Source organism: Drosophila novamexicana, unplaced genomic scaffold (genome assembly GCF_003285875.2).
Source record: "Drosophila novamexicana strain 15010-1031.04,08,12 unplaced genomic scaffold, DnovRS2.1 tig00000008-arrow-pilon, whole genome shotgun sequence".
NCBI lineage: Eukaryota > Metazoa > Arthropoda > Insecta > Diptera > Drosophilidae > Drosophila > Drosophila novamexicana.
The window spans coordinates 3722998-3737629 of record NW_020824765.1 but is presented as its reverse complement, the minus strand read 5'-3'; the positions used below and the strand labels follow the sequence as shown (position 1 = coordinate 3737629).

At 40.7% G+C, this 14632-nt stretch overlaps 1 protein-coding gene across 1 annotated transcript; it reads left to right on the top strand.

Annotated features, from left to right (window-relative positions):
* Positions 1–252: 252 nt before the first annotated feature.
* On the top strand, positions 253–7455 carry LOC115758703. Its single transcript, XM_030699455.1, has 2 exons — positions 253–411; positions 4149–7455. The coding sequence occupies exon 2, from the start codon at positions 5038–5040 to the stop codon at positions 6661–6663; it is 1626 nt and encodes a 541-aa protein (XP_030555315.1). The 5' UTR covers positions 253–411; positions 4149–5037; the 3' UTR covers positions 6664–7455.
* The last annotated feature ends 7177 nt before the right edge of the window (positions 7456–14632 follow it).

The window sequence follows — 14632 nt, the reverse complement described above, 5'->3', positions numbered from 1 at the left end:
TGTTAACGTAAAAATAAATTAACATTAACAGTAGGTTAAGTTAATCAATCTTTGTCGAATATATTCTCGAAAAAGCCCAGATTGGACGACATAAAAATTGTTTTAAATTTGATATATAAACACTCAAATTCAGATTTTGTAATATCGATGTATCGTTATAAGTCAGCCCGATAGTAAAAATATCGTAACTAGTGAGGTATCGAGACATTACCATCTCCCTAACCTCAGCGAGTCTGTCGACAAGTCGTGCGTGTGGTAGTGGTGAAAACTTATAAGTTTTAACAAATGCATTTAAAAATTCGTTAAAGGAAAAAATATAGCCAATAGTAATATAAAAAATAAACACTTCGAATAAAACGGTCACACAGTGTACGCGTGTGCAAAGAAACAGATTCCAAATTTAACAAAAAGGTAAATGTGAAATTGGGCGTGCAAGAGTAAAGAAAATGGCGTAATCACGCACTCAAACCAACAAACGGCAACGCAAACGGAATCTACGCTCCCCAATCAGCCAGTCAGCATTTAATGGTCGTTCGTTCTTTCAATATTTGATTAAAAAACCAGAAATACATGTATACTTACGTACATATGTGTACATATATATATAATTGGTGTGAATGTGAAAAGTTTTAATAAGCTTTAATGTGAGCAGCGTAAGCGTTTTCAACGCTACTTTTTGTGCAGCCATATTTGTTCCGTGAAAAATGAAAATGATATGTACATACATGCATACATACATATTCATGTATGTATGTATTTAAAAGATACGTATGTATGTACATGCATACGTATAAAGAATTAACTGAAAAAAGAATCACTTCGTATCAGATCGTCGTCCCGTTGTTCGCAAACCCAAGCAATTTTCAACGATTCGTACAAAGCAACGTCGATACGTCGTATTATGTACAAATGTATAAATGTTCGTACATACATACTTTCAATATCGACGATGGCATCACACAAGAGCGCACACGCACACGAACACAGGCAAACCTCATGCACGCACGTACTACGTAGAGACAATGTGTATGTACATACATACGTATGTCTCGCCAGCCGCTGCTGCTGGTACATAACAGAGTTGAACACATAAGGGCTGGCTGAATTTATAAATAAGAGGCGAAGCATGTGCTGCGCAGCAACTGCGCTGTCTGCTACGACTGCATTGCAGCGCAAGGGATTTTATTACGTACAGCTCGAGCGGACAGCAGCTTGTTGTTTTTGTTGTTGTTGGTGCCGTTGTCGTTGGGTTCGTTTATATTTTTGGATATTTACATGTGCATGTGTTTATATGCGTGTGCGTGTGAGTGTGTGTGTGTGTTTGTGCAACTAGGAGAGCTCTCGTTTAATGCATATGTTCAACGTAAAACGCGACGCTATACAAAACAACGTAACTGTTGGAACGGTTCAGTCCCCACCCGCAACGCGTAATCCTCGTATGTTTTGTGGCATTCCATTTGCACACGCACACACACACAGAGCTTTTGCAACAACAACAAATAAAAAGTGTCCTAAAACTTCAGTTACAAATGTGTTATACGCATCTCTAATAGATAAAATAATAATTCATTTGACATGGTGCGAAAATCAATAATCAATCCGATTGTGAACAGTGAAATTTTAATTACGAATTGTCAAGTGTGAATCACATGGTAAATGGAAAAAACAAAATACACTTGCAAAAGTCAGCAGCAAATAACAGAACTGTAACTGTTTCCTCGAATCATATGGGAGATAACGTGACTCAAAAGACGTGTGTTTTGTTGTTGTTTTATTTATATACATTTTCTTAGTCAGCATTGAGCAAATATCAAACGATTCAAAATTACTTTTGCCAATGGATCCAGATTGTGGAGCCTTTAATTGCATATGCTAAAAGAGAGTTTGTTTTAGTTTAAAGTCCAATAATCAGATAATATAACTAACGTTGTTTCGCATCAACATCTTATCGCATCAGGTGTACATAACAAGACACACATAACACGCGACAAATTCGAAAAATATCAATCAGAGTCAAAGAGTGTGCGTGAGTGTGTGTGTGAGGCTTATAGAAATACGGAGCAATTCTGCAAGTCGAAAACTAAACTAAAAACGCAATTTAATCGTAAATATAAAATACAAAAAAATATATCTAGAATTTGTTGCTATTCAAAAAATCAATTGCAATTTCTATTTAACATTATTATTTTTAACAATTATCATGTTATACTTGAAATCTTTGTGTATTTCGAAATGTTTCAATACATTTTAAGATTGTTGCCTCTGGTTTTTTAGGGGGTCTCTGAACTTTTGGCCAGCTGCTGCACTCGCTTCGATCAAAAGTGACCGACAGGCGACCGACTTATGCAGCAGCAGAACAACCCCAAACAGATACACACACACACGCACACAAAGGCGAATGGACCGGCAGCAGCAGCTTTCTTCCCTTACTCTACTTTTTGGGCAGCAAACTGGTTTTCATCCCCGTTGCGCAGACTTGGTTTTCATTTGATTATAACTGTGAAAACTCTGGAGCAATGGGAAACTCATACCGTTTAGGCATTGACTCCCACCTTTAAATGGCCAACACATACAAACTAATCAAATTTATGAGCTAATTGGCGACGGGGCGAGGGTGGTTGAGGGGGTGAGGGGGGGAAATCCGCTGTAATATAAAGATTGGAGCTTGTGCGTGCCCGTACCCGTGCCCGTGCTCGTGTCTATCGAAGCGTTGTCAGATGATAAAGCTCGGAACAACACGTAGAAACATTGGCCTATGTGTATACCATATTTATTTCGTATTTTCGTACACATATTTATTTATATGCATGAGTTTGTGTAATGCATATATTAAACGCCGTCGCGTTATCGCAAAACAACAAATCAAACCAGCAACAACAACAACAATTACAACAAATACCTCGAAAAAAAAAAACAAATTTTTTGTTGGCTTCGTTTTGCTTAAAGCACACGCAACAAAATTTGAACAAAAATAACCGAATGTCTATAGGGCACATTTTGGCCAAATATACCAGGGATGCAGTCTCGATCTGTGGCTTAAATCTTAAAACTGTTTCTGATTTCTGTTCAATTAAAAAAGGGCTAAGAAATAATCATACTAGATAATTCACATAATAATATGTTTCAAATTGTTTGGTAAATAAACTCGGCTTAAATATGTCCCTAGATTTATATACAGATATAGAGAGTTTTTCATTTTAAAAATATTGCAACATTATTTTTACGTTACAAAAAAAAGAAGAAGACAGAATGGGGTCAGTTTTACCTGAAACGTAGACTTGGGTATTTTGAAAATGTGCTGTGGTTTTTTCTGTTTGTTTTTATTTGGACTTTGTCGTTTTTAGTTTAGTTTCTTTTAGTTGAGAGCAAACCAGTTTTCGTCCCTCGCATGTTGAATCGGCCCAAACATGTTTCATAGCAGCTGGATAGTGATTATGTTAAGGACTGAACTGAGATACAACACCTGCCAAAAAAAAAAACCAACTACCTGCGCTTGAGAAATCTCTCTCCTTGGCCGGTTGAACTTTGACCCAACAAGCAGCAGCTGCATCTTCGCTGACGAAACACACAGAGAAACCAAAATAGACGCGCACAACGATCTGCAAAGTGAAATTTGCAAAATTCCCAAAAGTGTTAAAATCTCCAAAATACCAAATGCAACTGCACTTGTCCGTGTGTGTGTGTGTGTGTCTCTGTGTGTGCGTGTGTCTCTCTGTGTGTGTGTGCTCTCATTTTGAAAGAAACGACCAACAGCGACGCTGCTGCTGCCGCTGACGTTGACGTTGACGACAGAGAGACGACCTTTTATTTACTTTGGCATATTTTGGCATAGGAAAACGGGGACCTGAAATCTGAGTACGTTGAACATCTGTTCCCAAATGTTTTCTTTTTTATTCGGGCACAAAGAAGATTTCACCAAGAAATTATTGGAATACATGTTTCGGCTGATGCACACAATCAACTCTTAAAGTACACACACACTTATATATGCGAGCGTACATGCATGTATGTGCATTTGGGTGCATTTATATAAGTGTCTCGACTGTGCGTGTGTGTGTGTGTTTACTGCATATATTGTATGAGAAACACAATGCAAAGTGTGAAACAAGACTCTTTCTCACATACGTACCTGCTTTATTTCATTCCAGGTAAATCGACGTCGACGACAACTGAATACCTAAAAGCAGCAATACAACAACAGCAAGGGGCAACATCGAAGCAGCGGCACGCAGAATAAAGAAACAAGGAAACATTTGCACAGCAACCAGCCGACAAAAACAACAGCAACAGCAACAACAACAACAGCAACTACAACGGCACAGCAACCGACAAGAAAAACCACTTCAACAAAAGAGGATAACATATTGAAAGAGCTCCGCACACACACACACACACACACGCACGCAGTCACAGACTGGCACAACAAACGCCAACGGAGCTGCCAACTCACACGTATGTACGTGGGAAAGTAAACCGACATCTTTTTACGACGTCGTCGGGTTTTGCAATCGGGCAAGAGAGAGAGGAGAGAGCGAGTCACTGAGTTTTGAAGCTCACAGTTCGACAAGCAAGCACAGGGCCAGGGCCAGCCCTTTAGTAACGCACTCATCCACACACACACAAGCATACGCACGCACGTACGCCCACAGAGCAGCGCTGGCAGTCGCGATCAACCAAAAGAGCGGACGAAGCTGGACATCGCGAGAGCGAAAGAGAGCACGCGAGAGCGAGTGCACGTGAGAGAGTGTTTGTTGGGTTGGCGTTCGTTCGGCTCTCGTTCGGTTGCTTAACAAACGCATTTGGAAATCTCAGCAGCGGCGCATTCGTGAAAGTGCGTCGTCGTCGTCGTTGTGCGTGAGCGTGATCAACTTGGAGCCGCGCACTCGACTGCATTTACGAAACACACCAGTGTTGCCACATTGCTGAAAGCTGATCGGGCACATGAAAGCTTAAAGTGACCAGACCAGTAAAATACACATATAAAAAGAACAACAACAAGAGGAAGAACAAGCGGCAGGAAAAGACGCCAGACTTCAAATGAAAACGCTCGTGCTCAGTCCAGACGATCTGCAGAACTTTAACAAGTTCATCTACGATCCCAAATCGGCAGCCCAGCTGGCCGCCAGTGCGGGCGCCATAGCGGCAGCCGCCCATGGACATCCCGGAGGCGTGCAGCTAGTGGCAAACGGCACAGCAGTACCTGTCTCCGCCGTAACAACAGTGAGCGGCGCGCCCGCAGGCGCCGCCGGCACAGTCAACAGCGCCAACAAGCTAATGGCGCTGCACTACTATCTGAACCATCAGGGCAACTATGTGGGCGCCCAGCCCGTAAATGGTGGCAGCACGGCGGCGGCTGCTCATGCGCAGCAGCAGCAGCAGCAACAGCTGCTGGCACAGTCGCAGACGCAGCTGAAGCAGCTGCAGCTGAAGCAGCCGACAATACACCAGCACCAGCAGCACATTAGCTACCATCATCATCATCCCTACTATCAGCAGCAGACGCAGCAACTCAGCCACAGCCTTCCAGCAGCGCATCATGCCCAGCACAAGGTGCAGGTGCAGGTACAGGTGCAACAGCAGCAGCAGCAGCAGATCCAGGCCAGCCATCAGCAGCAGCAGCAGCAGCAACAAAGTCATTTGCCTGTGCATGCGCTTAACCAGAACTCCAATTTCTCGGCGGCCAGTTCGAGCACGGGCGGCACCGCCTCCAGCCATGCGCCGACGCAGCAATCGAACGGCTCCAGCGTATCACCCACAATCATCAGTCACCAGCCGCGCGGCGGCGTCGTCGCCGTCGGCGGCGGCAGCAACAGCAATATAGCGGCCGCTGCGAATGCGCTGCTGCGCGCAACGGCTGCGGCTGGGGCGGCGCCGATATCGTCAGCGTCGTCCTCGTCATCGTCGTCAGCGTCCTCGTCATCCTCTACAGGGTCGTCCGCCTCGTCAACATCCACGTCCGGCTCGACGTCCGGCTCCGCCAATTGTGCCAAGAAACTGAAAACCGAGCCGCTTCTCTCGCAATACAATCAAACGGAACGGCTGAACTTTGCTAACACGTATATCGTGTGGAGCGAGGAGCACTGGCGGCGTGTCATCTTCCATGATGAGCGGCGCTTCAATTTGGACGGCCCGGATGGCTTCTCCTACTACTTTCACGATCTGCGCAACTATGAGCGCACGCTGTCGCAGCGGCCGCGCGGCAACTCCGTCTACATCTACCTGATGATCTGCGTCGGCGGCGCCGTCCACCTGGAGGTCTCGTCCGCCAAGCAGCGGCCCGAGTCCTGCATTGAGGCGATCATGCGCGAACGGCCCAATATTGTCAGCAAACTGGGCGGCAATACGGAGTTTGTGCTGCAGGATCACAATTGGATGTCGCACGCGCTGCCCACCGCCCAGGAGCTCCTGAATGCTGAGGGCCTGAAGACGCAAAAGTGGCCGACAATTGCCCACGATCTGAACATCATGGAGAACATTTGGGGTTGGCTAATACGCGAAGTGTTCGACGGCGGGCGCAAGTTCTCCCGCAAGGACGACTTGATATTCCGCATCAAGGAGGCGTGGTCGCGCCTGCCGCTCGACCTGATCACCAACCTGTACAGCACGCTGCCCGAGCGCATCACCGAGCTGTATTACACTCAAGGCGTCTACACGAATTGTTGACAACCGACGCCGCAAGACGCTGGATGCGAAGATGACAGTGATGCTGCCAGATGTGAACGGGAACGGGAAGGGGGAGGGAAACGGGAGCGGGATGGACATGACAGAGGCTTCCTCTCACCCACTTGGCAGCTGCTTACACGGATTACGTTCTAAGTGGCGGCTCCTCCCAATTACGCTGGCTCCTCCCCTCCAGGACATTGGCGATTGCAAATCTTTTCGTACATTTAACTTGACATTTTTTGTGTATAGCTTTAAGAAGTGTGTGTGTGTGTGTGCATGCGTGCGTGTGTGAACGGGTGTGTGTGAAGGGAGCAACTGAATCCGAATCTGAATACGTATTTGTGTCTGTGTCCGTGTATCCGTATCCGTATCTGACGACTGGTATCTGTATTTGTATCTGCCACTGCCCGCATTGAACTCTCGAAATGCGAGATTCCCGCACGCCACGTGTGGCAACACTGGCCAAACACATGCTAACCTCACCACCACAGCCAGTGTTGCCATGTCGCTTTGTAATTAGTGTTTTATGCAAAAACTCCCGATCTTAAGAATGTAAGACCTACGTTTAGTTATCGTTTTTAATTAACACCTCTCCCCCACGCAAATTAGTTACAAGAGGATTATTTTATTTGCACTTAACTCATTTTGTTGATTGTTTTTAGTTATGCAAACAAAGGAGGAAGAATAAGAAGAGGAAGAGAAAGGCGAACAAAATTAATGCAAAGCGAGAAAAATAAAAAAAATGTAACTAAAGTATTATTTTAAGGCATAGTTTTTTGTTGTAGCAAAATACACACACAAAACAAAACAAAACAAAAGAAAACAAAACAAAACAAAACAAAAAGAAAAACAAAAACAAAACTAAAATCCTATCATGTAAAGTTTGTTTACAAGCAGATATAAATAATTATCAATGTAATTAATACTTATTAAATTTAACGAAACGAAAAGAAAAGAGAGTAAAAGGAGAAAGCTAGAGCAAAAATTAGCGTTAATCTAAGATCAAAATCAACTAATTGGTAAAACTGAAGAGAAATAAAAAACAAAACAAAAAGAACACATCTGAACATAGAAATCATGCTGAACAAACCATAATAATTCAAAACTTAACTCATTTAACTTGATCCATAGACAAAGCAGACGTGATCCTTCAGATCCTGCCGGTCTCTGCTGATGACGATCCTTCGTTGTTTTTTGTTTTTTTGATAATCTTTTAATAGCCGGCTCATTAAAGGATCGAGACATACCTACTTATATGGCTGGTGTTGACGGATACCCTATAAATATGTAGAGAGAGTACACGCAGACATATAGATACACTATTATACACACTTGGCACACGCGACGAACTGAACAAATGCAAATGCAGGTGCATTTGCAGGCAACTAATCGCAACTATTCGAAAGTATCCTGGGAGCAAGCAACTCCCGAGTTCTGTAATTCAGCAAATTATGTGATTTTCCTTTTGTTTCGCTTTTTGCAATCAACTCAAAATGTCAGACAAAAACAAAATAAACTTAAAATAAAAATAAAAAAAATCAACAATCTTTATACATACACATAATACATATAAAAAGTGGAAATATTATGATTAATTAATAATGAAATGCAATTACCAATAAAAACTACCAGCAAATACGTAAAAATAATTCAAAATAAACGCATATTATTTACTTTAATCTGTTGTTTATAGACCAAAGAAATATCTCTGACCCTATATAGTCGGACCAACAAGCGAGTAGTCGCCCTTTCAACTCCAAAGCAAAATGCATTAGTAACTCCTTAACACAACAAGCACAGGGAACAGAAAAGCGCGTCGAAATTCATATGAAAATGGTATCCTCAAATATGCTATATGGACATAGGTCAAAATTTCCCACCCCCATAACTCGGTCAAAACTCAACCGATTTCCACGAGGTTCGGCTTTTTATTCATGGTTTGACCTCTAGATAAATTTGGCATCAAAATCTGGCAACACTATTTTTGGTCAAAATTCAAGTCAAAATAGTATCCTCAAATATGCTATATGAACATAGGTCAAAATTTCCCACCCCCATAACTCGGTCAAAACTCAACCGATTTCCACGAGGTTCGGCTTTTTATTCATGGTTTGACCTCTAGATAAATTTGGCATCAAAATCTGGCAACACTATTTTTGGTCAAAATTCAAGTCAAAATAGTATCCTCAAATATGCTATATGGACATAGGTCAAAGTTTCCCACCCCCATAACTCGGTCAAAACTCAACCGATTTCCACGAGGTTCGGCTTTTTATTCATGGTTTGACCTCTAGATAAATTTGGCATCAAAATCTGGCAACACTATTTTTGGTCAAAATTCAAGTCAAAATAGTATCCTCAAATATGCTATATGGACATAGGTCAAAATTTCCCACCCCCATAACTCGGTCAAAACTCAACCGATTTCCACGAGGTTCGGCTTTTTATTCATGGTTTGACCTCTAGATAAATTTGGCATCAAAATCTGGCAACACTATTTTTGGTCAAAATTCAAGTCAAAATAGTATCCTCAAATATGCTATATGGACATAGGTCAAAATTTCCCACCCCCATAACTCGGTCAAAACTCAACCGATTTCCACGAGGTTCGGCTTTTTATTCATGGTTTGACCTCTAGATAAATTTGGCATCAAAATCTGGCAACACTATTTTTGGTCAAAATTCAAGTCAAAATAGTATCCTCAAATATGCTATATGGACATAGGTCAAAACTTCCCACCCCATAACTCGGTCAAAACTCAACCGATTTCCACGAGGTTCGGCTTTTTATTCATGGTTTGACCTCTAGATAAATTTGGCATCAAAATCTGGCAACACTATTTTTGGTCAAAATTCAAGTCAAAATAGTATCCTCAATTATGCTATATGAACATAGGTCAAAACTTCCCACCCCCATAACTCGGTCAAAACTCAACCGATTTCCACGAGGTTCGGCTTTTTATTCATGGTTTGACCTCTAGATAAATTTGGCATCAAAATCTGGCAACACTATTTTTGGTCAAAATTCAAGTCAAAATAGTATCCTCAATTATGCTATATGAACATAGGTCAAAACTTCCCACCCCCATAACTCGGTCAAAACTCAACCGATTTCCACGAGGTTCGGCTTTTTATTCATGGTTTGACCTCTAGATAAATTTGGCATCAAAATCTGGCAACACTATTTTTGGTCAAAATTCAAGTCAAAATAGTATCCTCAAATATGCTATATGGACATAGGTCAAAACTTCCCACCCCCATAACTCGGTCAAAACTCAACCGATTTCCACGAGGTTCGGCTTTTTATTCATGGTTTGACCTCTAGATAAATTTGGCATCAAAATCTGGCAACACTATTTTTGGTCAAAATTCAAGTCAAAATAGTATCCTCAAATATGCTATATGAACATAGGTCAAAATTTCCCACCCCCATAACTCGGTCAAAACTCAACCGATTTCCACGAGGTTCGGCTTTTTATTCATGGTTTGACCTCTAGATAAATTTGGCATCAAAATCTGGCAACACTATTTTTGGTCAAAATTCAAGTCAAAATAGTATCCTCAATTATGCTATATGAACATAGGTCAAAACTTCCCACCCCCATAACTCGGTCAAAACTCAACCGATTTCCACGAGGTTCGGCTTTTTATTCATGGTTTGGCCTCTAGATAAATTTGGCATCAAAATCTGGCAACACTATTTTTGGTCAAAATTCAAGTCAAAATAGTATCCTCAAATATGCTATATGGACATAGGTCAAAATTTCCCACCCCCATAACTCGGTCAAAACTCAACCGATTTCCACGAGGTTCGGCTTTTTATTCATGGTTTGACCTCTAGATAAATTTGGCATCAAAATCTGGCAACACAATTTTTGGTCAAAATTCAAGTCAAAATAGTATCCTCAAATATGCTATATGGACATAGGTCAAAATTTCCCACCCCCATAACTCGGTAAAAACTCAACCGATTTCCACGAGGTTCGGCTTTTTATTCATGGTTTGACCTCTAGATAAATTTGGCATCAAAATCTGGCAACACTATTTTTGGTCAAAATTCAAGTCAAAATAGTATCCTCAATTATGCTATATGAACATAGGTCAAAACTTCCCACCCCCATAACTCGGTCAAAACTCAACCGATTTCCACGAGGTTCGGCTTTTTATTCATGGTTTGACCTCTAGATAAATTTGGCATCAAAATCTGGCAACACTATTTTTGGTCAAAATTCAAGTCAAAATAGTATCCTCAAATATGCTATATGAACATAGGTCAAAATTTCCCACCCCCATAACTCGGTCAAAACTCAACCGATTTCCACGAGGTTCGGCTTTTTATTCATGGTTTGACCTCTAGATAAATTTGGCATCAAAATCTGGCAACACTATTTTTGGTCAAAATTCAAGTCAAAATAGTATCCTCAAATATGCTATATGGACATAGGTCAAAATTTCCCACCCCCATAACTCGGTCAAAACTCAACCGATTTCCACGAGGTTCGGCTTTTTATTCATGGTTTGACCTCTAGATAAATTTGGCATCAAAATCTGGCAACACTATTTTTGGTCAAAATTCAAGTCAAAATAGTATCCTCAAATATGCTATATGGACATAGGTCAAAGTTTCCCACCCCCATAACTCGGTCAAAACTCAACCGATTTCCACGAGGTTCGGCTTTTTATTCATGGTTTGACCTCTAGATAAATTTGGCATCAAAATCTGGCAACACTATTTTTGGTCAAAATTCAAGTCAAAATAGTATCCTCAAATATGCTATATGGACATAGGTCAAAATTTCCCACCCCCATAACTCGGTCAAAACTCAACCGATTTCCACGAGGTTCGGCTTTTTATTCATGGTTTGACCTCTAGATAAATTTGGCATCAAAATCTGGCAACACTATTTTTGGTCAAAATTCAAGTCAAAATAGTATCCTCAATTATGCTATATGAACATAGGTCAAAACTTCCCACCCCCATAACTCGGTCAAAACTCAACCGATTTCCACGAGGTTCGGCTTTTTATTCATGGTTTGACCTCTAGATAAATTTGGCATCAAAATCTGGCAACACTATTTTTGGTCAAAATTCAAGTCAAAATAGTATCCTCAATTATGCTATATGAACATAGGTCAAAACTTCCCACCCCCATAACTCGGTCAAAACTCAACCGATTTCCACGAGGTTCGGCTTTTTATTCATGGTTTGACCTCTAGATAAATTTGGCATCAAAATCTGGCAACACTATTTTTGGTCAAAATTCAAGTCAAAATAGTATTCTCAATTATGCTATATGAACATAGGTCAAAACTTCCCACCCCCATAACTCGGTCAAAACTCAACCGATTTCCACGAGGTTCGGCTTTTTATTCATGGTTTGACCTCTAGATAAATTTGGCATCAAAATCTGGCAACACTATTTTTGGTCAAAATTCAAGTCAAAATAGTATCCTCAAATATGCTATATGGACATAGGTCAAAACTTCCCACCCCCATAACTCGGTCAAAACTCAACCGATTTCCACGAGGTTCGGCTTTTTATTCATGGTTTGACCTCTAGATAAATTTGGCATCAAAATCTGGCAACACTATTTTTGGTCAAAATTCAAGTCAAAATAGTATCCTCAAATATGCTATATGAACATAGGTCAAAATTTCCCACCCCCATAACTCGGTCAAAACTCAACCGATTTCCACGAGGTTCGGCTTTTTATTCATGGTTTGACCTCTAGATAAATTTGGCATCAAAATCTGGCAACACTATTTTTGGTCAAAATTCAAGTCAAAATAGTATCCTCAATTATGCTATATGAACATAGGTCAAAACTTCCCACCCCCATAACTCGGTCAAAACTCAACCGATTTCCACGAGGTTCGGCTTTTTATTCATGGTTTGACCTCTAGATAAATTTGGCATCAAAATCTGGTAACACTATTTTTGGTCAAAATTCAAGTCAAAATAGTATCCTCAATTATGCTATATGAACATAGGTCAAAACTTCCCACCCCCATAACTCGGTCAAAACTCAACCGATTTCCACGAGGTTCGGCTTTTTATTCATGGTTTGGCCTCTAGATAAATTTGGCATCAAAATCTGGCAACACTATTTTTGGTCAAAATTCAAGTCAAAATAGTATCCTCAAATATGCTATATGGACATAGGTCAAAATTTCCCACCCCCATAACTCGGTCAAAACTCAACCGATTTCCACGAGGTTCGGCTTTTTATTCATGGTTTGACCTCTAGATAAATTTGGCATCAAAATCTGGCAACACAATTTTTGGTCAAAATTCAAGTCAAAATAGTATCCTCAAATATGCTATATGGACATAGGTCAAAATTTCCCACCCCCATAACTCGGTAAAAACTCAACCGATTTCCACGAGGTTCGGCTTTTTATTCATGGTTTGACCTCTAGATAAATTTGGCATCAAAATCTGGCAACACTATTTTTGGTCAAAATTCAAGTCAAAATAGTATCCTCAAATATGCTATATGAACATAGGTCAAAATTTCCCACCCCCATAACTCGGTCAAAACTCAACCGATTTCCACGAGGTTCGGCTTTTTATTCATGGTTTGACCTCTAGATAAATTTGGCATCAAAATCTGGCAACACTATTTTTGGTCAAAATTCAAGTCAAAATAGTATCCTCAATTATGCTATATGAACATAGGTCAAAACTTCCCACCCCCATAACTCGGTCAAAACTCAACCGATTTCCACGAGGTTCGGCTTTTTATTCATGGTTTGACCTCTAGATAAATTTGGCATCAAAATCTGGTAACACTATTTTTGGTCAAAATTCAAGTCAAAATAGTATCCTCAATTATGCTATATGAACATAGGTCAAAACTTCCCACCCCCATAACTCGGTCAAAACTCAACCGATTTCCACGAGGTTCGGCTTTTTATTCATGGTTTGACCTCTAGATAAATTTGGCATCAAAATCTGGCAACACTATTTTTGGTCAAAATTCAAGTCAAAATAGTATCCTCAAATATGCTATATGGACATAGGTCAAAATTTCCCACCCCCATAACTCGGTCAAAACTCAACCGATTTCCACGAGGTTCGGCTTTTTATTCATGGTTTGACCTCTAGATAAATTTGGCATCAAAATCTGGCAACACAATTTTTGGTCAAAATTCAAGTCAAAATAGTATCCTCAAATATGCTATATGGACATAGGTCAAAATTTCCCACCCCCATAACTCGGTAAAAACTCAACCGATTTCCACGAGGTTCGGCTTTTTATTCATGGTTTGACCTCTAGATAAATTTGGCATCAAAATCTGGCAACACTATTTTTGGTCAAAATTCAAGTCAAAATAGTATCCTCAATTATGCTATATGAACATAGGTCAAAACTTCCCACCCCCATAACTCGGTCAAAACTCAACCGATTTCCACGAGGTTCGGCTTTTTATTCATGGTTTGACCTCTAGATAAATTTGGCATCAAAATCTGGCAACACTATTTTTGGTCAAAATTCAAGTCAAAATAGTATCCTCAAATATGCTATATGGACATAGGTCAAAATTTCCCACCCCCATAACTCGGTCAAAACTCAACCGATTTCCACGAGGTTCGGCTTTTTATTCATGGTTTGACCTCTAGATAAATTTGGCTTCAAAATCTGGTAACACTATTTTTGGTCAAAATTCAAGTCAAAATAGTATCCTCAATTATGCTATATGAACATAGGTCAAAATTTCCCACCCCCATAACTCGGTCAAAACTCAACCGATTTCCACGAGGTTCGGCTTTTTATTCATGGTTTGACCTCTAGATAAATTTGGCATCAAAATCTGGCAACACTATTTTTGGTCAAAATTCAAGTCAAAATAGTATCCTCAATTATGCTATATGAACATAGGTCAAAACTTCCCACCCCCATAACTCGGTCAAAACTCAACCGATTTCCACGAGGTTCGGCTTTTTATTCATGGTTTGACCTCTAG

What these genes read in the sequence shown, in the direction of transcription:
- LOC115758703 (XM_030699455.1), top strand. Translation starts at nt 5,038, where the DNA reads ATGAAAACGCTCGTGCTCAGTCCAGACGATCTGCAGAACTTTAACAAG.